At 38.9% G+C, this 25,444-nt stretch overlaps 1 protein-coding gene across 6 annotated transcripts in view; it reads left to right on the top strand.

Annotated features, from left to right (window-relative positions):
- Positions 1 to 23,559, top strand: part of LOC127440833 (gastrula zinc finger protein XlCGF7.1-like) — a 226,766-nt gene extending 203,207 nt beyond the window's left edge. For 2 of the 6 annotated variants that reach the window (XM_051697792.1, XM_051697791.1), the window contains exons 2-3: positions 18,452 to 18,586; positions 20,552 to 23,559. In XM_051697792.1, coding sequence (XP_051553752.1) covers positions 18,514 to 18,586; positions 20,552 to 21,558 — 1,080 coding nt within the window. In that variant the 5' untranslated portion in view covers positions 18,452 to 18,513 and the 3' untranslated portion in view covers positions 21,559 to 23,559. Of the gene's footprint in view, positions 1 to 5,174; positions 5,303 to 6,909; positions 6,950 to 6,978; positions 16,858 to 18,451; positions 18,587 to 19,286; positions 19,354 to 20,551 lie in introns of those variants that run through there. The other 4 variants (XM_051697793.1, XM_051697790.1, XM_051697788.1 and 1 more) reach the window with 4 other exon arrangements.
- The last annotated feature ends 1,885 nt before the right edge of the window (positions 23,560 to 25,444 follow it).

Below are 25,444 nucleotides of genomic sequence, written 5' to 3'. Positions count from 1 at the left end.
ATTTTTTACATGAAGTGACATTTTAAAATTCCTCTGTAAATCCCTGTGCCAAACCTCCAAAAAGAAAGAAAAAGATAGACAGACAGAAAGAAAAACAGACATACCCTCTTTTATATGGTTACTAAAATGGAGTCTTCCTCTCATGTGAGTGATCGATTTTATACATATATTTTAAAATTACTGTTGATTTCATTGAGTAAACATTTGTAATGAGGAGAACAATGACTGAGTCCATCTTTAATTATGTTGACTCGAGAGTCACCGTCTTGTGCGTGTGGAACGCCAAGGACCGTGTATGCCAGCTTGATAATCTCAGCGGTAACTATTTATTTACACCAGGCAAGTACGCTATTGTTCTGAAAACATAAAGTAACTAATAATAAAAGAAACTGTAGGCTGTCATCTGCTCAACTGCATAGCGCGACCAACGCAAAGCAGACGTGTTTACTCAAGCGACCCTCCACTGCAGCGCTGCGGAACCTGATGTGTGTCATTCATTGAGCATGCAGCTGCGAAGGACTTCAACGTGTCGATAATTCATACTTCTGTCTCTTGCTGTCGATCGCGTGCGAGTGAGTGATTATTACAAATGCCACCAATGGTGGATAAAGCAATAATTTGCGGACCCCCTGCAGTACAACCGTGGACCCCCTGGGGGTTGCGGACCCCCTGTTGAAGACCCTTGAGATCGTGCATTCTGAAAAGAAGTCATTCAAATGCACTTCATGTGGGAAGAATTTCGGTCGATCAAGAAAAAAAGCATATTCCAAAACTGTCATAGTGAGCAATGTTAATTTCATGGTCAACACTTCTGTATTTAATGTCAAACAACATTACTAAGTTCACTAGATCTTCTGTATCTAAACATAAATAAGTTTAGAGTTGCAGAGTTTAGATCCAATGCTAATCAAATACACCTGAACCAGCTTATTAAGGTCTTCAGGATTACTTGAAATTTACAGACAGGTGTGATGGAGCAGGGTTGGAGTTGAACTCTGCAGGAAGCTAGCTCTGCATGATATAGTTAACCTTCTGATAACATAAAACTATATCATCTTCCTGCTCCATACACACAATTCTGGTAACTGAGGAGAAACAAATGTTGCTCACTGAGCAAGTGTGAAAGTGGAGGTGCAGAGATTTATCCCAAAGTATACTTCGGTTTTGACGTAATGCTTAGCGTCTGCTTGCAGTCGCACCCTAGCCTTTCAAAGTATACTTCCTATGAATGTGTGCACAGGCGGTTAGTGCATGCATGCTACAACTGCTATGCACTTCAAGAGTTTAGACCCATAAAGATGTCTTTATATTCCTTCAGACTTGAGTTATACAAATGCAGGTATCTCCTGACCTCTTGACGTGTTGTGTAGCGCCAATTACATGTTCTTGCACTTCTTTATGACAGCAACCGCTCAACTTTGTGTTGCCACCTTGCAGACCCACTAATTAGTGCAAATAATTCTGGACTGAGTGCTGTGGGTTAAGAAAATCTGAGCTGCGCACGAACTGTGCTAAAGATGAAAATTGCATCGCGCATACTGGGCGCAGAGCGATCAGTAACGCGGATAACCAAAGTATACCTTGGCCTTTAGAAAAATCGGGCCTTGCATATTCATTGCCCGAATACACTTTATGCACTACAGTATATCCTGTACGCAGATGCCTAGCATTCATGTCTGACCAAAATATACTTCGGGCTTTAGAAACATGTTTTAATTGTGTTTTAATTGATGGTGAGCTTATATTACCTAAGAGGAACTGTAATTAGCAGCCAATAGTGCAGACAAGTGCATCACTTCTGCTTTGGACTCTTTGCTCTTTACATGACCTAGCAAACACAGATCTAACTTTGAAACCAAGATTCTTCTTTAAGTAAAAAATTACTGTTTAAATAGCAATCTTTTCCATAGAAGTGCTAAATGCATATACAGTTGTGCTCAAAAGTTTGCATACACTGGCAGAAATTGTGAAATTTTGGCATTGATTTTGAAAATATGACTGATCATATTAAAACAACTGTCTTTTATTTAAGGATAGTGATCATGTGAAGCCATTTATTATTACATAGTTGTTTGGCTCCTTTTTAAATCATAATGGTAACAGAAATCACCCAAATGGCCCTGATCAAAAGTTTACATACCCTTGAATGTTTGCCCTTGTTTCAGACACACAAGGTGACACACACAGGTTTAAATGGCAAATAAAGGTTAATTTCCCACACCTGTGGCTTTTTAAATTGCAAAATTGTGTCTGTGTGTAAATAGTCAATGAGTTTGTTAGCTCTCACGTGGATGCACTGAGCAGGCTAGATACTGAGCCATGGGGAGCAGAAAAGAACTGTCAAAAGACCTGCGTAACAAGGTAATGGAACTTTATAAAGATGGAAAAGGATATAAAAAGATATCCAAAGCCTTGAAAATGCCAGTCAGTACTGTTCAATCACTTATTAAGACGTGGAAAATTCGGGGATCTCTTGATACCAAGCCAAGGTCAGGTAGACCAAGAAAGATTTCAGCCACAACTGCCAGAAGAATTGTTCGGGATACAAGGAAAAACCCACAGGTAACCTCAGGAGAAATACAGGCTGCTCTGGAAAAAGACGGTGTGGTTGTTTCAAGGAGCACAATACGACGATACTTGTACAAAAATGAGCTGCATGGTCGAGTTGCCAGAAAGAAGCCTGGTTACAATATGCCCGACAACACCTTGACACTCCTCACAGCCTCTGGCACATGTATTTTGGAGTGAGGTCACAACCATAAGCGCTATGTTTGGAGAGGGGTCAACAAGTCCTATAGTGAAAAGAATACCATCCCCACTCTGAAGCATGGTGGTGGCTCACTGATGTTTTGGGGGTGTGTGAGCTCTAAAGGCACGGGGAATCTTGTGAAAATTGATGGCAAGATGAATGCAGAATGTTATCAGAAAATACTGGCAGACAATTTGCATTCTTCTGTATGAAAGCTGCACATGGGACACTCTTGGACATTCCAGCATGACAATAACCCTAAGCACAAGGCCAAGTTGACCCTCCAGTGGTTACAGCAGAAAAAGTTGAAGGTTCTGGAGTGGCCATCACAGTCTCCTGACCTTAATATCATCAAGCCACTCTGGGGAGATCTCAAACATGCGGTTCATGCAAGACGACCAAAGACTTTGCATGACCTGGAGGCATTTTGCCAAGACGAATGGGCAGCTATACCACCTGCAAGAATTTGGGGCCTCATAGACAACTATTACAAAAGATTGCACGCTGTCATTGATGCTACAGGGGGCAATACACAGTATTAAGAACTAAGGGTATGCAGACTTTTGAACAGGGGTCATTTCATTTTTTTCTTTGTTGCCATGTTTTATGATTGTGCCATTCTGTTATAACCTACAGTTGAATATGAATCCCATAAGAAGAAATGTGTTTTGCCTGCTCACTCATGTTTTCTTTAAAAATGGTTCATATATTACCTATTCTCCAACGGTATGTAAACTTTTGAGCTGTACATATGTGATCTGCAGGCATCTTTGAGGAAATAAAGAAAGCAGATTACCGTTTAGTTTGATGTCGCAATTTTCCAATGATAAAAGTGATTTAAAAATGACTGGGTAGGCAAAGCAGAAATAACATGTCACTGTGCTTAATCTCTTGTCATCTAAAGAAATGTATGAAATGTAAAGATATCCAATAAATCACATCCTGCTATATTAAAGCCAACAGAATTTCCAGTGTTTTGATCAAACCAAAAGTGTGAGGACAAAGCATGATGAGTGATTTGAGGCTGCACCTTGTGGTGTCCTGAGATAGAAAACTGTTAAGGAAAAATACTTCCTGGAGTGACCAGTAGGTGACGCTATGGGTACACTGTTTTCATTTGTTCTAACATGTTACCATTATAGAAGCAGTGTAAATTCCAGTGGCTGCCCAGAGAAATATGTAACCAGAAATTATTTTATTTACTGAGATAACCTCTACGGCTTTATTATAGGAGAGAGTGTAATGGTCAACTAGCGTGTTACCACAGTTAAGTCACCGTTTGCGTATACCATACACATAAATGGAAAAGCCGTAAACTGACACCTACCTGTTCCAAAATTGTCAATGTCTTTTCTTATAAACAGCAATTTTATCCTAGGAAACTCCACACATAGAACTATGTTAAATGAGAGAATCGATGAGAAACATTTTTTACATTAGAGATGTTCTATAGGTATCAGTGTAAAATGCAGTAATAGTCAACTTTTACTGGAGCTGTTTTAAAAGCTACCAAAATATTGGCTTTTTGATGTATTGTGTATTTCTAACAGCAGACACTTACACCGATCGGCCAGAACATTAAAACCACCTAACTAATGTTGTGTAGGTCCCACTTTGTGCCGCCAAAACAGCGCCAACCCGCATCTCAAAATAGCATTCTGAGATGCTATTCTTCTCACCACAATTGTACAGAGTGGTTATCTGAGTTACCATAGACTTTGTCAGTTTGAATCAGTCTGGCCATTCTCTGTTGACCTCTCTCATCAACAAGGTATTTCCATCCACAGAACTGCCGCTCACTGGATGTTTTTTGTTTTTGGCACCATTCTGAGTAAATTCTAGAGACTGTTGTGTGTGAAAATCCCAGGAGATCAGCAGTTACAGAAATACTCAAACCAGCCCATCTGGCACTAACAATCACGCCACGGTCCAAATCACTGAGATCACATTTTTTTCCCCATTCTGATGGTTGATGTGAAAATGAACTGAAGCTCCTGACCTGTATCTGCATGATTTTATGCGCTCTACTGCTGCCACACGATTGACTGATTAGATAATTGCATGAATGATTGTTGGAACTCTCAACACTGATGAAAAGAAAACAGGCCTGCAAATTTACAAAAATGATACCATAATTTGTTAGATGAATAAAAAGACCTCTCTTTGTGTTCTTTTTTTATTATTTTAGTTTCGTTACATTTGTATTGTAATTGTACTAACTGTGATATTGCTTATTTTAATATGTGTGCCTTGCTTTATTGTTTATTCATTCTGCTTGAATTGCCATTACAAATGTATATCTTATTGTGATTGATAATTGGAAGTAATAATAAATAATAATAATTAAAAAAAAAACATTAAAGAAGACTGACGTTTCTCATGGGTGTAATACTCATCCTTGCCTCCAGAGAGTGATAAACAGGAAGTATTTCACAGAGTTGTGTAGAAATGTGAGATAGAGGAAGAGTGAAGAAGATGCAAGGATTGTTGTATGTTCATGTTGTCAGTGCATCTAAAGTCTTAATTGAGGAAATTATTTTGTTCATCACTTATGTAAGTTAATGGTTTAAATATGTTAATACTCATTTGAGTATATATTTTTTAATTTAATCCGTTTCTCCAGATCTTGTGAGTAACTGTGCTGTATAATGGAAATGTTTGTTTGATGCAGGATTGTTTGAAACAGTTTTTGATGTTTGTTAAATTGACTTTTTTGTGTATTACTGGCCTGTTTGAGACTTTCAGTTTTGATTCTTATTTGGATTATAAAGTAAGGTTGTGCGGAACGATTAATTTAACTGACGTTTAACCGTAAATTTGGACTTCTAAAACGTAAGAAACCCTCAGAAAACAGTCAAAAAACATTGTGTTTATGCGACCCATTGAAAATACCGACGCTAAATTCCGCTGAAAAGGGGCATTTATCTGCGACATGCTCGCCTTGCATGATCATTGTGTACAACATGACACGACCTTAATCAACCTTAACAAATACAGGAGTATTTATTGAAAACAATTGAATGATTAGTTCAGGACAATAGAGCAACCCTAATAGCCTGTTCTAAACATATTAAAACAGAACACTGTTGAAAATAATTATCCATGAGAGAGAAACGTGCTGAAAAGTTTGCACGTATTTCACGACGTGCATTTGCCAGTTATCTTATATGACCGCTGTTCGGTTAAGAACGTTAACCAATAGACCTTTTTCACACTTCGGGTTTTGGAAAGCGTTAACGTAACGTTTTGTAAACTTAGACAGCGTTGAATGGGAGATCACAGCAAATATTATTTTCACTAACCCATCTGCTCCAAGACCAAAAGAAAAAAATCCACTATTACATTTGAATGACTTTCCAGAATTAAGATTAAGACCAAATTTATTGTCACTCTCTCAGCAGCTGTGGTAATTCGTTTTTTTTAAACTAATTCCAGGGTAATATAACACAAAGTATAATGTTATAAATTTACACTCAATATTTAAAAAATACATAATATAAAAAAATCCCGACATTTACGTTGATAAGGCGAAAACGCGTCATCATAGTCTGTGAAAAAGGTATATGGCTGTCTCGTTTGGAAGGATGCGTCCTCCGGATGTCGCGTTTGTCAGCCGCCTACGTCATCGAGGCTGTCTCGTTTCATTTTTTTAATTTTTACTGGGAATGCAAAAAAGGTTAACAATTGTGTAAATGTAAGTGCATATACATAAGTCATTGACAATAGATACAAAAATAAGAAAAATAAAAAAAATGAAACGAGACAGCCGCGATGTCGTATGCGGCCGACAAATGCGACCTCCGATCCTATGTCCCGTGATGCTTAGCGAGAAATATGGGCGTTACTTCCGTTGTCAAGTAAACACAACGGTTGTTGGGGCGTTCGTCCATTCATTCATTGTGGTGTTGTGATTTTGAGGAGAGCATGTATGATTTCGTGTGGACATACATCAGTCACTATATCAGTGTGTTACTGAACGATAATAAACTGCAAAAAAAATCATAAAGACAAAGTGCGAATAAAATCTGCACATTGTTTCTCCCAGATGCAGCTGAGATTTAATCTAAGCACAATTATTAGTTGTTTTAGTGGAGTACCTGTGTTAGTTCAGCTTTAGATGTGTGTGCTTGTCATCTTGTCACCCTGCATGTTCAAATCAGACAGACACACTGAGGAAGAGCTGGAAGTTCTCATACTTGGGTATGTAATCACTTATTTCCTTTTAAATCTGCACATAAATTTAAACTTTTGTTCTGCGGGTGATTGACTGGTGAGAAGTGGTGCTACACTGCTGTCCGGGCCGCCGTTTTAAACCTCAGATGCGATGTGGTTTCTGATAACCTCTATATGTGTTTTTTGTGATCCAATCACAAAACATTTTGCACCCTGTTTACAACTATATTTAGCGCTGACCTTTGCGATCGGATCATCCGAAACTCATCTTATTACCAGCTGTAAACAGGGTCTTACATGACTGCAGCCAAAGTTAGGGAATGCTGTAGAATGACTTCTGGTGGAAGTCCCACCCACATTCATTTCCCCAGTAAGACCCCCAGGAAAAGGTGGATAGTTAAGATGTAAAAATATACATTGTAAGCAGTGTCAGAACCAATACCAGTGAAATTTGGTGATTCTTGATGCAAAAACTACTACTGACTAATTTGTTTATGGGTAAACATTGCTTCAAGTTCTCAAGTAATTATTCAAGACAAGAAAACAGTCAGTAATAAAATAAGAACACAGAAACAAATAAAGAATACAGTGCTTAACATTTCTAACAGCAGTGTCAAGTATTCAAGTAAACATTCTTTCTTTCTCGTGGATTACAGGTCTTCACTGTATGATTATAATACATTAATATTTTATTTTAAAGCTACTAAATGTATCCAGCCAAGGGCAATGAATGTTTTTCTTATTGTTGTTGTTGATGTTAATGATAGACAATGGCAGGTATTTCATGCTGCATTTACACCACAAGTCCTTCTGCACAGATCCAATATTTTAATACAAATCTTTTGTTTATGCTTACTTCAGACATAACTGACTGTATCTCGTCGAGACTGGTATCTGTCAGACAGTGCGCTGGGGACGAGTTTCTGAAATGTAGGATGGCAGTGGAAGGGAAAAATAAGGAAATAAAAAGTGATCTTTAAGAATTTCGTTATTACAGTAATTTCTCTCTCTACTCCCTTTATCGTTTGACCTGTTAATGAGATTGATCAGTGGTTGTCTTGCAATCAACCAGTCAATTGCGTTTGATGTAATGAGCACTCCTGTTTTAACAAGTTGAGCTGTCTGCACATCACTGAATATAGCCTTCTTGATCAGCAGGGTAAAAATCATATTTTTTTTTTGCATGCCTAGTCTAAAATAGTCATTTTATAGGCTACTTAGAGCATACATTTTTGATGTGCAAAATTAACATGTCAACATGGTACGGTGAATGGCGGGACCCGACTCACCTGAGGGGATTATCCTGCGCTTGGAAAAAGCCTGTTTGGCAGGAAAAAACATGCAAGCATGTTCAGATTTAAAGAAGACTCAAATGTGAAAACATCCATTGCGACTTGCAAGCCAACGTTTCAGAAATCCACTTCCCGCACCACCACTACTATGCTCGTCTTGCGAGAGCATGTGCGCCTGCAGGATTTTATCTCGGGGTATGCACGGAGTTCAACACTAGCGCCATCTAGATCTTTTATCTCCTGCAACACGTGCCCGACAATTCTGCCAGTATGTCCGGTTGCAAATACTGGCCTTTCAGCCGTGGGAGTGCCAGGCAAACTCGGTTCCTCACTTCAGATGTGAGATAGTCGATGAATGGAAGGAACAGATTCCATCACCAATAGTCATCTGGGTTTGTCGCTGGTATGTTTGACCACTTTGTCTGTATTGTTACAATGCGAGAGACCGAGGGATTGACATGAAGTTTGTTAGCCAATGCACAACTTTGATCCCACATTCGTTGATAGTCGCATCTTCCCTTTTGTTTTTAAGCAGTGTCACAAGCGCAGTGGTGGCAGCACATGGTAGATTGCAAGTTGGGTTTTGCAAACTGTTTCTAAGGGTGTTTACACACTTGAGTCCTAAGAACCATACTCAGACCCCTTTAAGTGGACCAAGTGAAAAATGACCCAGTTCTTTTTGCGTTCACACTGTCTGAGACCTTGTAAGTGGGCTCAGATTTCTTTGGCAGTGGTGAATTTTCAGGGCCAGCAAAGCCTTCTCTGCTGGCCTAACATGCCAAACAAATAAATATTTTTCATCATTTCATTCTCAATCACCTTTTTGCCTATGTATTTTTAATCGCTTTACACTCTTAATTAATCTACAAACAAATAAAGAAAACAAAAAGTTTATCCAGTCAGAATGTATTCCTTGATGCTTACAAGCAAAGTGTGACAACTGATTCACAAATCGCATGCCCGAATCCGAAGCAGCACATGAGTTTGAGCTCAACCTCTCAGGCCTTCAGAATTTCTTCAGAATCCCCCAACAGTGCAAATTAATGGGCAACTAAAGTCAGATTGTCAGATTCATCAGTCAATCAGATTGATTTATTTGTTCTTGATGGGTGTGGTCTTTAGGATATGTCCCGGTCGAGGCCTTCTAGCTGGCCTTGAGTGATGCAATGTACGTAATTCAAGAGCGAAAAGCGTAAGATCAAGCTGTCATCACTGCTGGTATCGCCATTGAGAGAGATCCTTATGGATTTAAAAACCTGAGATGTTCTGCATGACCGTGTGATTGCTTAATTTATTAAACAGGAAAGGAGCACTGATTTTCACTTCAAGTAAATTGGTAAGTGCTTTTTGCATTATAGCAACATCAGGAGTTTTCTAAGTGTCAATTAGGCTGCTTGAGCATTCAGTGTCGGATCAAGCTTTGAAGAGTAGTGCTGCGTTCCATTCAACTCGGAAAGTCGGATTTTACAACTTCCTACTAGGGAAAAGTGCAATGGAATGCATCTAAGTCAGAATTACAACTTGTAGGCTCGTGCAGAAATTCTCAACTCCGATTTCGCCGAGATGCAGGGGCGTGATGTCACACAAACATGTCGACACTCAGGGAGATATAAAAAGTAAGTGAAACTTTTTCACTTTATTAAGTAATATCGATAAATGAGTTAGTTTCCAAATTACATATTAAAGCTTGTTCAACAAACGCCTGCAGAAACAGGCAATTATAATCTCTTTTGATAATCGTACACCTGAAGCACAAATGCTAGCGCTGCAGCATTGTTTAGCAGTTGGGTTGCTAGGAGACATCTCTAATGAGAGTCAAACCCCTGCTAAGCTGACGGGAGCGTTGCAGTTTTGTTTCCTTAAACGTCATCTTCTGAATATCGGGGAATCGAATGCACTTATGGTATGATAGAGATATCAAGTAGGAATTATTTATTGCAAGCAACATTTAAATTGCAAATATTATAAGAGATTTTTCCAGGTATTATAGATCTCCTTGGTAGATTCATATGAAAAATTATGATTTTTGAATGTCTGTTCGGGAGAGGTTAATTTCACAAACAGTCATGCTGCAGTTAAAATTAGGCTTGCTTGAGCATCAAGTGGCGTTTCAAGTTCTGGTTTTCATGTGTGGACGTGTTTTTAAAATGTCAATTGGTATTACTAGTTAGCTGCGACAATGTATGATGCCCAAATGCATAGGGTGTCTTATTCATTGTGAAACTGTGTTTTCTTAATGGGATGAATCACACTGAAGGCCAAGACTGTAAATGCATGGCCCGCCACTGCTTTTTTTGTCCACTTTGTCAGTTACAGGCTCTCAGTCCTTTTTGCATTCACACTCTGTGTCATTTGTGGACCAAGCACATACAAAGAAATATTGTATTTATTATAATTACAAATTATTAGGGCTATATTTAATGTTAAGAGTACAGATAGCTCTACTTATTAACTTATAAGATAATATAAATGTTTAATGCTCCCAAAATGAATAAACAGCATAAGAACAGGTGTCTGTATTCAATAACACTTCATTTATTGATCTTTGAATTTATTGTTTAATCTACTGACAGCCTCGGGTTACTTCCGTTAATAGAATAGTTTACATATTCCTGTCGTAATTTCTTAACATTCATGTGGCTTTCAAAGCGTCCGGTTAAACCCTTGAATCTTCATTTACACAGAACACTAAAGAAAGACCTTTTAACAATAGTTTAAAAATGCTTCTCCCTCTTTCATATCTATGGAAACAAAGCAAGCGGCTCGTCGCATCTCTCCCGAACTCACGTTGTGATTTCCTGAGTAGGGGAAACTGTCAGGGCCAAACATGTTTGATATTATGTGAATGGGAAAATCAAGTGAGCCTGGATTGCTTTTATTTCACAATGCACGTAATTGGCGAACTGAACCAAAGGCTGCAAGCGAACCGTACTCAGACTACCTCCCGAGATGGTCTCTGCTCGGTTAGATTTTAAGGGGTCTGAGATCGTTTGGAGTGTTCACATATGGACCAAAAATCCCACAAACTGCCATGTTCCCGTCCCTGCTCCCTGGAGACGGGGGTTTCTTCCCCCAAAACCTGCTTCGCGGGCCCGGGGGGTTCCGGGCACCACTACCCCCCCCGTATCTCCTTCCCTTTTCCGCCAGTTTGGAGAAACTGTAGCCACAGGTGCGGACTGTGTTGGGGCCGGTGTGCTGGCGCTGCAGGGAGCCGGGCCACTTCCAAGACTAATGTTTGGCGATGGAGGTGGGTGTATCAGTCCGGGTCCCCAACACGGCGCATACCGCCTCCGACCAAGCAGGGACGTACCAGATACCTGTGAGTATTCAAGGAGCTACATACTAGAGCTCGACCGATATGGGATTTTTGAGACCAATACCGATTTTAGACAGGGAAAATTCACAGATATGGTGGCCGATATATTTAATCTTTGAGCTAGAATGAAAACAGACCTTTTCTATGTGGATTTTTCACCGATTTTGCACCGATATGACTATGCAAAGGTACTCAGAAGGCTGATTTCTTAAATATTTTTTATCAAAGAATATTTGACATTATTATTATACATTGTCAACAAATTCTAGAAATGAACACTAAGAAAATAAAGAATAAATAAAAACACAATAAATGGCTAAATAAACATCAGTACTGTATGTTTAGTATAAGTCAAATGCTGACCATTAAAATAAAGAATAAATAAAAATAAAATAAATAACTAAATAAACATCAGTATTACTGTTTAGTATCAGTCAAATGCTGATTATATTAATACTGCTGAGTCAAGATAAACAGATTAGCTGTGGTGTTACACCGTATTCTGCTATACAAGTTCAGGAGAAACTTTCAGTTGTGGAAAACCAGACTTTTAAATATTACATTTTATAAATGCAACGACTGGAATTGTTCGGTTGAAGGGGGTACCAAACTGTGAATCCTGAACAAAACAGTTTGGTGAATACAAGTTTACTCATTAGCTTCCACTCAGCTGACAACAATAGCCTAGTTTCCATCCACTTTTCGTGCTATTTTGTTATCGACAAAATGAAAATGCGTAAAAAAGAATTTGCGAAATTTGCCGTCTTCTGCCTGTTTCCATTCAAATGGCCTTTTAACGATTAAAAATGGTGTGCGTGATGACGTCATGCCTAAAAAAACTCTTTGTCGCATAAGTTTTGGTTTATCGCAAAAGAAATCTACCCTTCAGCCGTTTCCATACAGAAATGTGTGTTTATTGCTAATTCACCTCCCAGATGTCCCTAATTTTTTTCCACCGAAGTTTTGATAAAATGGGGAGAGTATTGAGACAATTCATTGAAATTAGCCAGCTTACTGTCATTTTAATTTCACAAATAAATGCAATCAGAAGATGAGGAATTGCAATCAAAAGGGAGCAGTTGCCCTTCTGATAGGACTGTAATATTGGTCCTGATGTTGTGCCTATCGCAGGTTGCCACCGGTCCCGACCCGAATTGTCATGGCCCTGTTCAAGCTGGCAACCTGCACCAAGTAGTGGGGAAATTTTCGGTCTTAGTATAAGGACCATCCATCAATGTGTATATGCTGTGTGCACAGCTATTAAAGAAAAACTGATGCGGTGTAATATCAGAGTTTACATATGATACGTCCCTGCTATTCAATAGGCTGTTTTGAACGATCATCTGATCTAAAGCATTGCCATCTCAACTGCATTATGTCCCGCATGTTTGTCCAGCAACTTTTAACATCCAATTGAACTTGATTATCATCTAAAATTAATTTTAGCATCATAATGCTATTTACATTTTCAGAAGAAGCTCAGCAAATGCGTTCTGAGGTAAAGAGGGTTAGATATTAAATATTTAAAAGTTTTAAAAGGTTCAAAGCTCGTTTTCTGAAAGTGAACTCCGCATTGGACAGATAGTTCTGATACTTTATAGTCTTGAAGTGTAGAAAATGTCATTCAGCCGACTTTATTCGTCTACAGAACAGGGTACGGCTAATTTAAGTTTGTGTAAAGAAAAGGCTGATGGTCTAAAAATATAATTTTTTTCATTTGGTCATTTATTTTTTTAATTTAATGTGTTTTTCGTTTGGTAATTTATTTAATTTAATACAGGGAATTTTGCCAGCATTTTTTCAAAAGTAAGCTAAACAATAATTTAATAGAATTGAGTTATATGTTAGTGTTCCAAAAGCACACTAAAGCGTTTCTCCTAGTATTGTGTGTTTTTTTTTTTATTTAAAACATCTTTGTGCACAGAAATTATATGTTTTTTGTATTGTAGGCTAATTCAGTGATTGCTGTCTAGTTTTTCACATGCTTATTCTCCAAATTAATGACTGCCCCATCTCCTAAGATACAGAGTCTGGGGCAGAATAAAATCTAAGAGGCCAAAACCTCGCACACAAAACTCTGAATCCTCAACCAGAACTCTTGAATCTTAACACATCCCCAAAAGACATTGATTGTGTCTCCATCTTCTGATTGACATCACCAGCAGGTGGGTGTCTTTAAGACCAAGCCTATGCAATCTAGAGGGGGTCCAATAGACTCTATGTAAAATCTTGAATCTTGAATCTCTAGATGCAGATTTGACGTTTTTTAGAATCCTAGCACACACTCCCTCCTCCAATACCAAGTTTAGATCTTTCTCCCATAATCTCTAAGAGAAGCTGAAGTTCCGTCCCCCAGACTCTGAATTAACAGGGAGTAATACACCGATGCCTCATGACCTTTTCTGAAAGCAGTAAACACCACTCCCAGAGGATCTGCCACTTTAGGGTGTGTAAACCACTTCGAAAAACAGTACAAAGCAGGTGGTGCAACTGTAAATACTAAAAGAACTGAGATCTGGGAATCCCAAAAAGTTTAACCAAATTTTTAAAGGAGCACTCCTCTCTCATATAGGTCACCGAGTGTAGTAACCCCCCTCCCAATCCATTCTGACCAACAAAAAGGGGACTTGTTGATGCATAATTTGGGGTTCAGCCATATGCTCGAGGCAACATTTAAATAAATGTCTGAATTAAACACTCTGGACACTTTTGTCCATACCGAGTTCAAATGCGAGATAACGGGATGTAACTTCTCCGATTAATTTGGTAGGCTCTGCAATGGTGAAATAGGGGCAAGAACTTCCTGTTCTATACAGAACCAGGGAGGGGCTCTCTCAGGTGGAAGCAACCAATGAGTCAAATGTCTGAGACCAAATGCTTAATAATAAAATAAAATCTTGGGTAGGCCTAGCCCACCTTTGTCAATCGGCCTATGTAACTTATTGAAATGTAATTTGGGACGCTTACCATTCCAAATGAAGGACTTCGCTTTGCTATCAATTTGCTTGAAATAAGAGAGGGGGACATCTATAGGGAGAGACTGCAGCAAGTAATTGAATTTTGGAATACAATTCATTTTAATAACATTAACTTTCCCAATCATAGATAAATGCAATGAAGCCCACCTGCCCACATTGCTCAAACCATTTTATTAAGGGGTCAAAATGAACTCTAACTAAATCACACAATTTTGCTGGGATTGTATGATTTGGTGTGACCTTTGCCCCTGAATGTCTGCTAAAACAATAATGACTCTTCCTATTTTATCTTTAATCTGTTTGAGAAATTTGAATTGTAGATGTTTATTTATCAATATAATGACCCCCCTGCTCTTACTTGAGCCAGCACTAAAGAAAACATGTCCACCCCATATCTTCCCAAATTTTTCAGCTTCCTGTGGGGAAAGATTCGTTTGAAGAAATGAATCACATTTCTCATGCTTAAGAAAAGAAATAACCTTCCTTCTTTTTATGGGGTGCCCCAACCCATTGACATTCCATGTGGAGAGAGATAATCCATTCACATTAACATCTGACATATTGATATAATAAAAAAAATTGTGTGTCAAAAGCATGATTATACATACCACATTTCCCATTAATGCAACAATCAAACCCCAAACTTCCCCCCGAACAAAACAAACAGAAAAAAGAAAAACGTGCACATTAACCCCGCACGACAGCGGCAACAGGCATCAATCCCTCTAAACTCAAAAGGTTCACGTATGCATGCGAGGACCCACGCGACAACTTTGCTATCGGATTACTCAAGTCTGGTGCTTCTGCACAGGTTTTGTGAGGCAAAATTACATAACAGAAAATACTTCGTGAAACAGACCCCAGCCAACAGGCAGAATAAACACAAAAAACATGTAGATTCATTCACAGAACTGTCTTGAAGGTGTGTTCCTCCACAAAACAAACTCCAGCTGATATAAAGCCTTTCAGTTTCCTCGGACAGATAGACAATTGTTCAGTGAGCCAGCTGTTATGAGAGCAGCAGATGACGTAATCATTCCAATGTTCCTTAAAAATACTCCACAAAACAAAACTCCAGCCAACAGGAGGTGTAAGCACAAAGAATGATCAGATTCATCCACAGCTGACCCAAAGGAGTGTTATTCAACAAAACAAACTCCAGCCGCTAGGCGGAGCAGCACATAAAGAAACAAAACAGGCATTCCGGTTCCTTGGATGATCAAGTGTATATTGAGCGAGTCAAATTCATTCGGAGGCCGCATAAAAAAAAAATACATCATGACTTACTCAGTCTGACAACTTTAGAAAAGACGTCCTTTATGTGAGCATGTTGATATTTTGCGGTTATCCATAGTGTCCATTCTCTATCTGGCCGGGAACTTCAGTGTAAAAGCGATCTTCCGTCAATGCAAAAGTTTCTTGGAGTGTCATGCCACAAAACAAACTCCAGCCGCTAGGCGTAGCCAACGCAGAAAGAAACAAAAAATGGCGCCCAACTTCCTCAGACAGCCGAGACACTGAACAGCAAGTCAGTACACTAACATAAGAAACGCCCAATGGTTTACTCGCCCATAATTTGTATGAAGGCCAGTGCCTTTTTGTGGCATAAATATACTTTGCTGCCATCCTTGGTGTCTATTCTCAGTTTGGCCGGAAACATCAGTGCAAAAGCGATCTTCCGTTGATGTAAGTGTTTCTTACATTCCTTGAACCAATCGCGTTTCACTCTTGTCTAATTCGCAAAGTCCAGGAACAATAAAATATTGTGATTCTCCCAAGAAAGCTTTCCTTTGCTCCTCACCTGGCGCAACACGAGATCTTTTTCGGATAATCTCAGAAATTTGGCTAGAATTGATCAGGGCCTGTCTCCCTCAGCAGATCTGCGAGCAGGGACTCTGTGAGCTCGCTCGATTTCCAGCTTATGGCCTGTTATTTCGAGCAGATTCGAGAAGAGCTCGTCTAGGAATTTCACCATCTCTGCCCTCTTCATGCTCAGGAATTCCAACAATTCATGTTATTCCTTCGGCTCATTTTCAAAATATTCAAGTTTTTCCAAAATGTGTTCCAAGTCTGTTTTGGACGCGGGCGCGTTAGCGGATAATTCCCTTTCCGAAGATTCCAGATAATTGATTCGTTTTTCAACTTCTGTCAATCTTGTGACCAACTCAGAGAATTTTGTTTCCATCACCGTAATAGATCGACGTATTACAGCGAGATCCTCCAAGTCAGCAACAACCTTCATCAGCATCACTGAGATGTTGGACAGTTGACGCTGGATTTCATCTCCCAACGTGCCGTCCAAATCGAGTACCCAGCTCGCAGTCCCGTCAGAGGCCTCAGCTTGAACACGTAAGTGTCTTTTAATGTCTCCAGAGTCTGAGGATTTTGACTTCTTTGCCATGTTTACCTCAAAGAATAAATATGTAACTGGGTGTATCGAATCTCACCGGTTATAAAATGAAAATAATGAAAATAATAAAAAAAACATCAAAGTGTGCAGAGCTAGCCGCTCACACATCTGCTCCTCGCATGGCGTCACGGGACCTCAAGATGCTGAAGTCTTTCCAGTTTTGCAGTAACAAAGTATATGAAGCACTTCTGATTCATTAGAGTCAGAAATTAACAACAAACATTCTAAATTTAGTCATTTAGGGGGGCCTGAGTAGCTCAGTGGTAAAATATGCTGGCTACCACCCCTGGAGTTTGCTAGTTCGAATCCCAGGGCATGCTGAGTGACTCCAGCCAGGTCTCCTAAGCAACCAAATTGGCCCGGTTGCTAGGGAGGGTAGAGTCACATGGGGTAACCTCCTCGTGGTCGCTATAATGCGGTTCGTTCTTGGTGGGGTGCGTGGTGAGTTGAGCGTGGTTGCCGCGGTGGATGGCGTGAATCCTCCACACGCGCTATGTCTCTGTGGCAACGCACTCAACAAGCCACCTGATAAGATGCGTGGGTTGGCAGTCTCAGACGCGGAGGCAACTGGGATTTGTCCTCCGCCACCCGGACTGAGGTGAATCACTATGCGATCAAGAGGACTTAAAAGCACATTGGGAATTGGGCATTCCAAATTGGGAGAAAAAGGGTAAAAATCCAATAAAAAAAAAAAAAAAAAATTTAGTCATTTAACTAAACTCATACCTTTTATATAGCGTGTTAAAACAGTTTGCCGGCAATAATGTAAAGTGTGTTTACGCTTACTATGTAAATTAAGTTTCGCTACTAATGTAAATTAGATTTGACAAAAGGTGTGGTGCCCGTGTTGTCCTGGATGGTTCTTGATGGCCCAATCCCACCTCTATGCTACAATTGTTTGATGTCTCTGTGAATGTGATGACCCATGTGTTGTGAGACAAAGGTGTGGATGTTTGCTCATCTCCTATAATTAAGTAATCTGGGTTGGAGCGGCGTATCTACACAAATTGGGTTGAATGGAGTTCACATAGCGGCAGACTGCAATTTCTTACATAATTCCAGTGTTGATTAGAAGAATCAGTACTGATTAGTTGACTAGTTTCGCACATCCCTTTTTCAAAAGACCTGTTCCTTGTTATCATCATTTAATCTTCTCCTGCAAACTAATTAAAGCCTGCCTGCTTTAAATGAGCCATTTGACACCACTACTTTTGAATGCCAAATTTTGGGACTTGATTATATTGTAATCTTCAATACATCAATTTTGTGTTGTTTGTTTAAAGTCTGTATTCATGTTATTGTTGCAAATTATCACTAAATGTCAAAAGAATTACTTTTGATCATTTGTTAAATTGCTTTTTCTAATGAACATTGAATAACCTTCCTTCAATCCATGTAGTTGTCGAGGGTATTTTAGATGCCATAAAGATGATTATAGCCAAGCCATGGTGATACATGATAAACAGGGAGATGACATTTTCTGCAACAATGGGATATTGTATAAATCAAGGAATCTGTTCCCCTTTTTGACAGATCTGCTTCTCCATACCACACAGTGATCCTTATTCACTCCTGCAGTAAAAAAAAAAAAAAAAATGGTGGAATATAAAGAGGAACTCCACTGGCATACTATTGCAAAAATGAAGTCTGTTAAAGAGGAACAAAGAGGTTGGTGTCAATTCTTGATTCTTCTTAATTAGTGGTCGACCAATATGGGTTTTTAATGGCCGATATCCAGAAAGCAGGGTGGCTGATAGGCCAATGCAATGCCGATATATTACACAATTTAATATAGTAAATAACATAAAATTGCAAAAAAAATAAAATAATGAACTCTCATTTAGCACTATATTTACTCAAGTGCACACAAAACTTTAACTTTGTAATATTGTATTTTAAATGGTAGATAGCAGTTTCTTCTGATTTCTGTTTAGTCATAAAATTTTAGAAATGTATTTGCACATGAATAAATTGTTAATATATTAGGAAGAAGGAAATAACAGTACACACAGTAGTCCAGCAACCATAGATGGCATGTCCACGTTAACTATCACATTTGAAATATGTTATTTGATTGTAATCTTAACCAACCATTTTGGAGATTTCAGTCTTTCCCCATTCAAGTAGATAGGAGCTGCACTGTCATGACTGGAAATAGCCTCCCGAGAGCATTCCAAACATGGCCGACAGTAGACTGACTTGCTAGAAAGACTTTGGTTGCACTTACGTGCTCATGCGTATCCAGCGCGAGCAGCAGCAATCTCCTGACAGTTTAAATGGCCTGAATCGCCTGCTTGGTTTGTCGTCATGTTTTGTGAATCAGAGGAACTTTTGATCCTGATCCTAAAGTTTTGATTCTGGCTGATAGAATCCGCACTTCAGAGGAAGATATTAGATGAGTGCTCAACGGGAAGAAAACGCTGGATTTTCATGAGGTTCGTGAATGACATCTGTTTAAACGAGATCTGCATATTTGCAGACAGTATATAATAGAAGTTTTATTGATATTTGCCTTTTATCATTAGAAAAGAAAGTTAAAAGTGACAGGGAACTTTTGAGGAGAGACTGTTATAATACATGCTTTAGAGGTAAATAAATGAGCACTCCACAGGATGCTGGATCTGCTGAAGTTGTGTGAGGTTGGTTTATTACATCTGTTTAAACGAGATATGCGCATATTTGCAGACAGTATATGATATTAGTTTTATTGATATTTGCCTTTTTTTATCATTGGACAAGATAGCTAAAAGTTACAGGGAACTGTTGAGGAGAGAGAGGGAGAATGAAACAGGCGAGCACTTTAACATTATGAGCTCAAACGCATCTCCCGTGGCTCTGATATGCGGATTGTTTAAATCAGTGGTTCTCAACCAGGGGACCGGGACCCACTAGTGGGCCTCAGCAAACTTCCAAGGGGGTCTCAAGATGTCTTAAAATGATTTAAAATGTTATATTGAAGTATGATAACTTAATTTAAATGCTGAAATTAGTTAAAATCATGATGTAGGTCTACAACATGTAAACTGACAGTTCCTGAAAAGTCTGAAATTACAAAATGAATAATAAGTATTTTAATCTATTGACACTTTTAGATTCTGGGGCTTTAAAAATGGTCTTGGACAATGGGGGGCCTCGGAGTCAAAAAGGTTGAGAACCACTGGTTTAAATGACACTGTTGCACACCAGTCTAAAATTGTAGTAACACGGTGGCACGTAACAAAACGAATCGTGACTGGACATTTACATGTCTCAGTCGCTTCACATGCAAGCAGGCGATTCTCAGTGCCCTCAAGAAACAAATCGATAATTAAAAAAGTCAGAATATCGGCCGATATATCAGTCACTGCGATATATCGGTCGACCACTATTCTTAATGATTGTTGAGATTTAGATCTGGCAACTGTAGTTATAAAAACATAAAAGCAGTAAAATTACAGTTAAACAAATAATACCAGAATTTACATTAGAAAGAGAGAACTAACCTTCTGCCTATCAAAGTCATTTTTTATTCCTATATACAGTATAAAGATCACAAAGTACAAACTCTGCTTATGCTGCTTACTGGCATTAAATAGTGGTTCAGTTGTATTTCTTTTTTCACATCTTCATTTTCATTTACTTTGTTTATTATAGACTTGACAGAAGTGAAAGAGGAAAGTCAAGAACAGAATGATGTGGAGGAGAAACATCATGATCATAAATTTGAAAATTTCATGACTGGTGAAGAACCTTTTAGTGGCTCAAAGACTGAAATTAATTTGTCACAGAAAAGAACCCGAAGAACAAAAGCCAAAAATCCCTTTACCTGCTCTCAGTGTGGAAAGAGTTTTGCACATAAGGGAGATTTTCAGCGTCACATGAAAATCCACACTGGAGAGAAACCTTTCACATGCTCTCAGTGTGGAAAGAGTTTTGCAAATAAAGGAGATCTTCAGCGTCACATGAAAATCCACACCGGAGAGAAGCCTTTCACCTGCTCTCAGTGTGGAAAGAGTTTTGCACATAAAGGAGATCTTCAGCGTCACATGAGAATTCACACTGGAGAGAAGCCTTACACATGCTCTCTGTGTGGAAAGGGTTTCACACAAACAAGCAATCTCAAAATTCATCTGCAATATCACTCTGGTTTAAGACTGTTTAACTGTGATCAGTGTGGCAAGACGTTTACGGGTGCATCACAGCTAAAGTTACACCTGACATCTCATGCAAATGAAAAGCCTTACGTGTGTTCTTTTTGTGGAAAGAGTTTCGTTACTTCAGGAAACCTGAAAACCCATGAGAGAGTCCATACTGGAGAGAAGCCATACCACTGTACTTCATGTGGGAAGAGTTTCAGCCAATCAAGCAATCTCAAAATTCATCTGCACTATCACTCTGGATTCACACCATTTAACTGTGATCAGTGTGGCAAGAAATTTTCGCTGCCATCACAGCTAAAGTTACACCTGACATCTCATGCAAATGAAAAGCCTTTTGTGTGTTCTTTTTGTGGAAAGGGTTTTGTTACATCAAGAAACTTGAAAAACCATGAGAGAGTGCATACTGGAGAGAAGCCGTTCAAATGCACTTTATGTGGGAGGAGTTTCAGCCACTCAAGTAATCTAAGGACTCATTTAAAAAAGTATTGTCCAAAACTGTGATAGTGAGCAATGTTAATTTCAGGGCCACATTTTATTAAATGTTATACTATGTCAGCCAGTTCACTTAATCTGGTGGCTGTTGTCTGAAAGTAATGAAATCATTCAATAAGAGAAACAGATGTAGCTTGCTGAACAATAGGACCAAATGAAAGATGAGGTTCAAAGATTTGGAAACATTTTGTTTCAATTGACAATGAGCTCTTAAATGACCAAATAGGGTGTTTAGTTTGATGTCACAAATTTCGAATGATAAAAAGGGGAAAAAAATGACTGGAAAGACCAAGCAGAATTAATAGGACACTGTGCTTAATCTCATGTCATTTAAGCAAAGAAATATGAAGATCACATCCTGCAGCATTAAAGTCAACAGAAATTCCAGTGTTGTGATAAAACCTGAAGAATGTGTGAGTAGAGAGCAAGATGAGTGATCTTTGTGGATTGATCTCATGTTATTTTATATACATGAAGCAAACACACTGACTAAACTATAAGATGCAAAAGAGATGTAAAATTACAATATATGTGGGATTGCAGATTTAAAGGGGTAATGATATGAGGTATCAAATTGTCTTTGATCTTTTGACATAAAAGAGGTAACTACTATAAAAACATACTGTAAGTTTCAGAACTGAAAACATCCTCCTCCCCTGCAATAAGAGAATTTGTTGAAACCAAGCTGCCAAAACGACTCGTTCTCTGCTTCCTCCACATTGTGATCTCGCACTGTGGTAGACATTTGCATCTGACCGCCTCCACAACAACACATCAGTAGGTGTGTTTGACTTGAATTTCATCTTGATTTGCCGGTTGCAGTCAGGGGAGGAGTTGAAAAGAGAGCCATCAAGTCGGATACTTGCGCTTCTTGTCATCTGCTGAACCCACACCAGTCACTGAAGATAGCATGATGTTTGCTTCCTTTATTGCAGATTAAGTGAAATTCAGACAGACAGATGTTTGAATTTTACATAAAATAACTTGAAACAGTGTTCATTTGAAAAGGTTATGTGCTGCTTAAAACAGTGCCTGCTGTGTGTACAAGAAAAAAAGTCCAATAAAAGCCTATAATATTTTTATACCAATAAAGGAGTCAGTATTTTTAATTATTTTGAATTGATTTAAGAATAACAATGTATAGCATGATTTAAACATGATGTACGGTTATAAAAACACGTTGTGACTTGTGAGAGTTTTCACCGAAATGGAAGTGTCAGAATAAACACCATGGTAATGGCATACTACCACATTATTTTTTTTCTGCCATAGTCTGTCATAGCAGAAATAGTAAGAGTAGTATGTGAAGTATGCAATTGTGAATGCAGCCCATGAAACAAGTGTAACTGTTGTCACATTGTGAGTCTGGCCAATCGTGAATGAGCCATGTCATCATTCAGAGCTTGTGCAGCAGCTCTGGAGTAACTGCAGAGGCTGCACCAGCCGGCTGCTCTTGAAATGCTTTTGCGGTACTTTGATGGCATACGTAACTAGGGTTGGAAGGGTTACTTTTGAAATGTATTCCACTACAGAATACATGCTGTAAAATGTACTTTGTAACATATTCCATTATATTACTTAAGGTCAGTAACATATTCTAAATACTTTGGATTACTTGTTCAGCACTTTTAGATTTTTTCACTTGTTTTGACTGTACTGCCAGTACAGTAAGACAAAATACACATGTTAAAAATACATTCTCTGAGAAATCTAAATATCTTATGCATGTTGTTTCTAAAACAAGATCAATTTGTTTTAAGGATTTTTATATATTTGTACAGGAAAACAATACAAAATGTATTATCAAGAATATGATTTTTGCCCTAATATCAAAGGTCTTATTAGAAAAAAAGAAATTATGATCCAACGTGAATTTTCTTGATAAAAAATATAATTGTGCCTGGTAACATGTTCATGTAAAGTGGTTAGAAATAGCATTTTAGCTTAGCATAAAGCTGACAATTTACACCAGGTTTATTTCTATTTCTTCTGCTCCAAACTTAAAACTTCTCTGTCTGCTCGTATAAATGTAACACATCATAAGAAAGTGTTTCACCGCTGTTCAAATGCACTTTGGATCACATCATTTATATGTATAAATGTTTTCATCTGAAAGAACTAAATATTAAATGAAACAAATGACAATAAAATGCAAAGTAATCTCTTCAGTAATCAAAATACTTTTTGAATGTAACTGTATTCTAATTACCAATGATTTAAATCATAGCTGTAGTGGAATACAGTTATATTTTGTATTTTAAATACGTAATTCCATTACATGTATTCCGTTACTTCCCAACACTGTACGTAATGGTGACGCGTTGGTGGCGCCGGTTCAAGTCAGACAAAATTTCTAACCGACATGCATTGCTTCAAGTCCAGTGCTGATTGGTCTGCACAGCGCTGCATGAAGTCGAACACACCTAATGCGTACCTTACCTTTAATCACTTCTAAAGCCCCACCCAGTTGTGGTGAGCAATGGGATGGCAAGTAGAAAGAGAAGGTCAGTCAAGAGCAGAGAGCCAATCAGAACAGTGGGTGTTAACTGTTGAGTCTTAAAGGAGAAGCAGCACCAAAACTGAGTGTTTCATATGGTCAGAATGAGGGTGGAAATGTATTTATTTTGTTCAAAATTTTTTTTAACAAATCTATGATTATTTTTTAGGCAAAAAAACAAAATCCCTACTAATATTAAAAGTGAGCCTCAAGAAATATATTAAAATAATAAAAAGTCATGTCATGACCCCTTTAAGGGTAACTATAAGATCAGTTGTTACACTGGCTTTTCCATAATTACCTAACCCAAACAGACTGACAAAGGAGATTAGAGTGGCTAAAAGAAGCTATTCTGAAAAGCTGAAAAAACAGTTTTCAGCTAACGACCCTGCATCAGTGTGGAGAGGCCTGAAAGACTTTACCAACTACTAGACACCATCCCCCAACACTGTAGGGAATCAACAACTGGCTGACGACCAGAATGTGTTTTACTGTAGATTTGAAAAGCCCAGTCACACACCCCACACCCATTCCAACCTTCACAGCACACAAACCTTTTCACCTGCAACCAACCTCCTCCCCTCTCCTGCTACTCAACCTGCACTTAAGATCTGTGAAGAGGATGTGTGCCAGGGCTTCTGGAAGCAGATGACAAGATAAGCACAGGGCCCAGATGGTGTTTCACCCACTTGTCTAAAATCATGTGCTGACCAGCTGGCCCCCATCTTCACACAGATCTTCAACAGATCAATGGAATAGTGTGAAGTTCCCTGCTGCTTCAAATGCTCCACTATCATCCCTGTACCCAAAGAAACCCAAAATCACAGGACTGAATGACTACAGACCTGTCGCTCTGATGTCTGTGGTCATGAAGTCATTTGAGATACGGGTGTTGGCCCACCTGAAGGACATCACTGAACCCTTCCTGGATCCCCTGTAGTTTGCCTATCGAGCAAACCGGTCTGTGGATGATGTAGTCAATATGGGACTACATTACATACTTCAACATCTAGACAAACCAGGGAATTATGCAAGGATACTATTTGTTGACTTCAGTTCGGCTTTTAACACCATCAAGCTCACTCTCAAAACAGTGGAGATGATAGTGGACTTTAGGAGGATCACCCCAACATTAACTCTGCTCACCATTCTGAACAGCAATGTGGCAGCAGTGAGTCATTCAGGTTCCTGGGCACTACCATCTCACAGGACCTGACGTAGGAGACCCACATAGACTCAATTTTGAAAAAGGCCCAGCAGAGGTTGTACTTCCTTCGCCAACTGAGGAAGTTCAACCTGACACAGGCGCTGCTGATACAGTTCTACTCAGCAGTCTTTGAGTCTGTCCTCTGCATTTCTATAACTGTCCAGTTTGGTTCAGCTACCAAGTCAGACATC

Source organism: Myxocyprinus asiaticus, chromosome 5 (genome assembly GCF_019703515.2).
Source record: "Myxocyprinus asiaticus isolate MX2 ecotype Aquarium Trade chromosome 5, UBuf_Myxa_2, whole genome shotgun sequence".
NCBI lineage: Eukaryota > Metazoa > Chordata > Actinopteri > Cypriniformes > Catostomidae > Myxocyprinus > Myxocyprinus asiaticus.
Note: the sequence above shows the minus strand (reverse complement) of the source record. Positions and strands in the feature narration are given on the sequence as shown.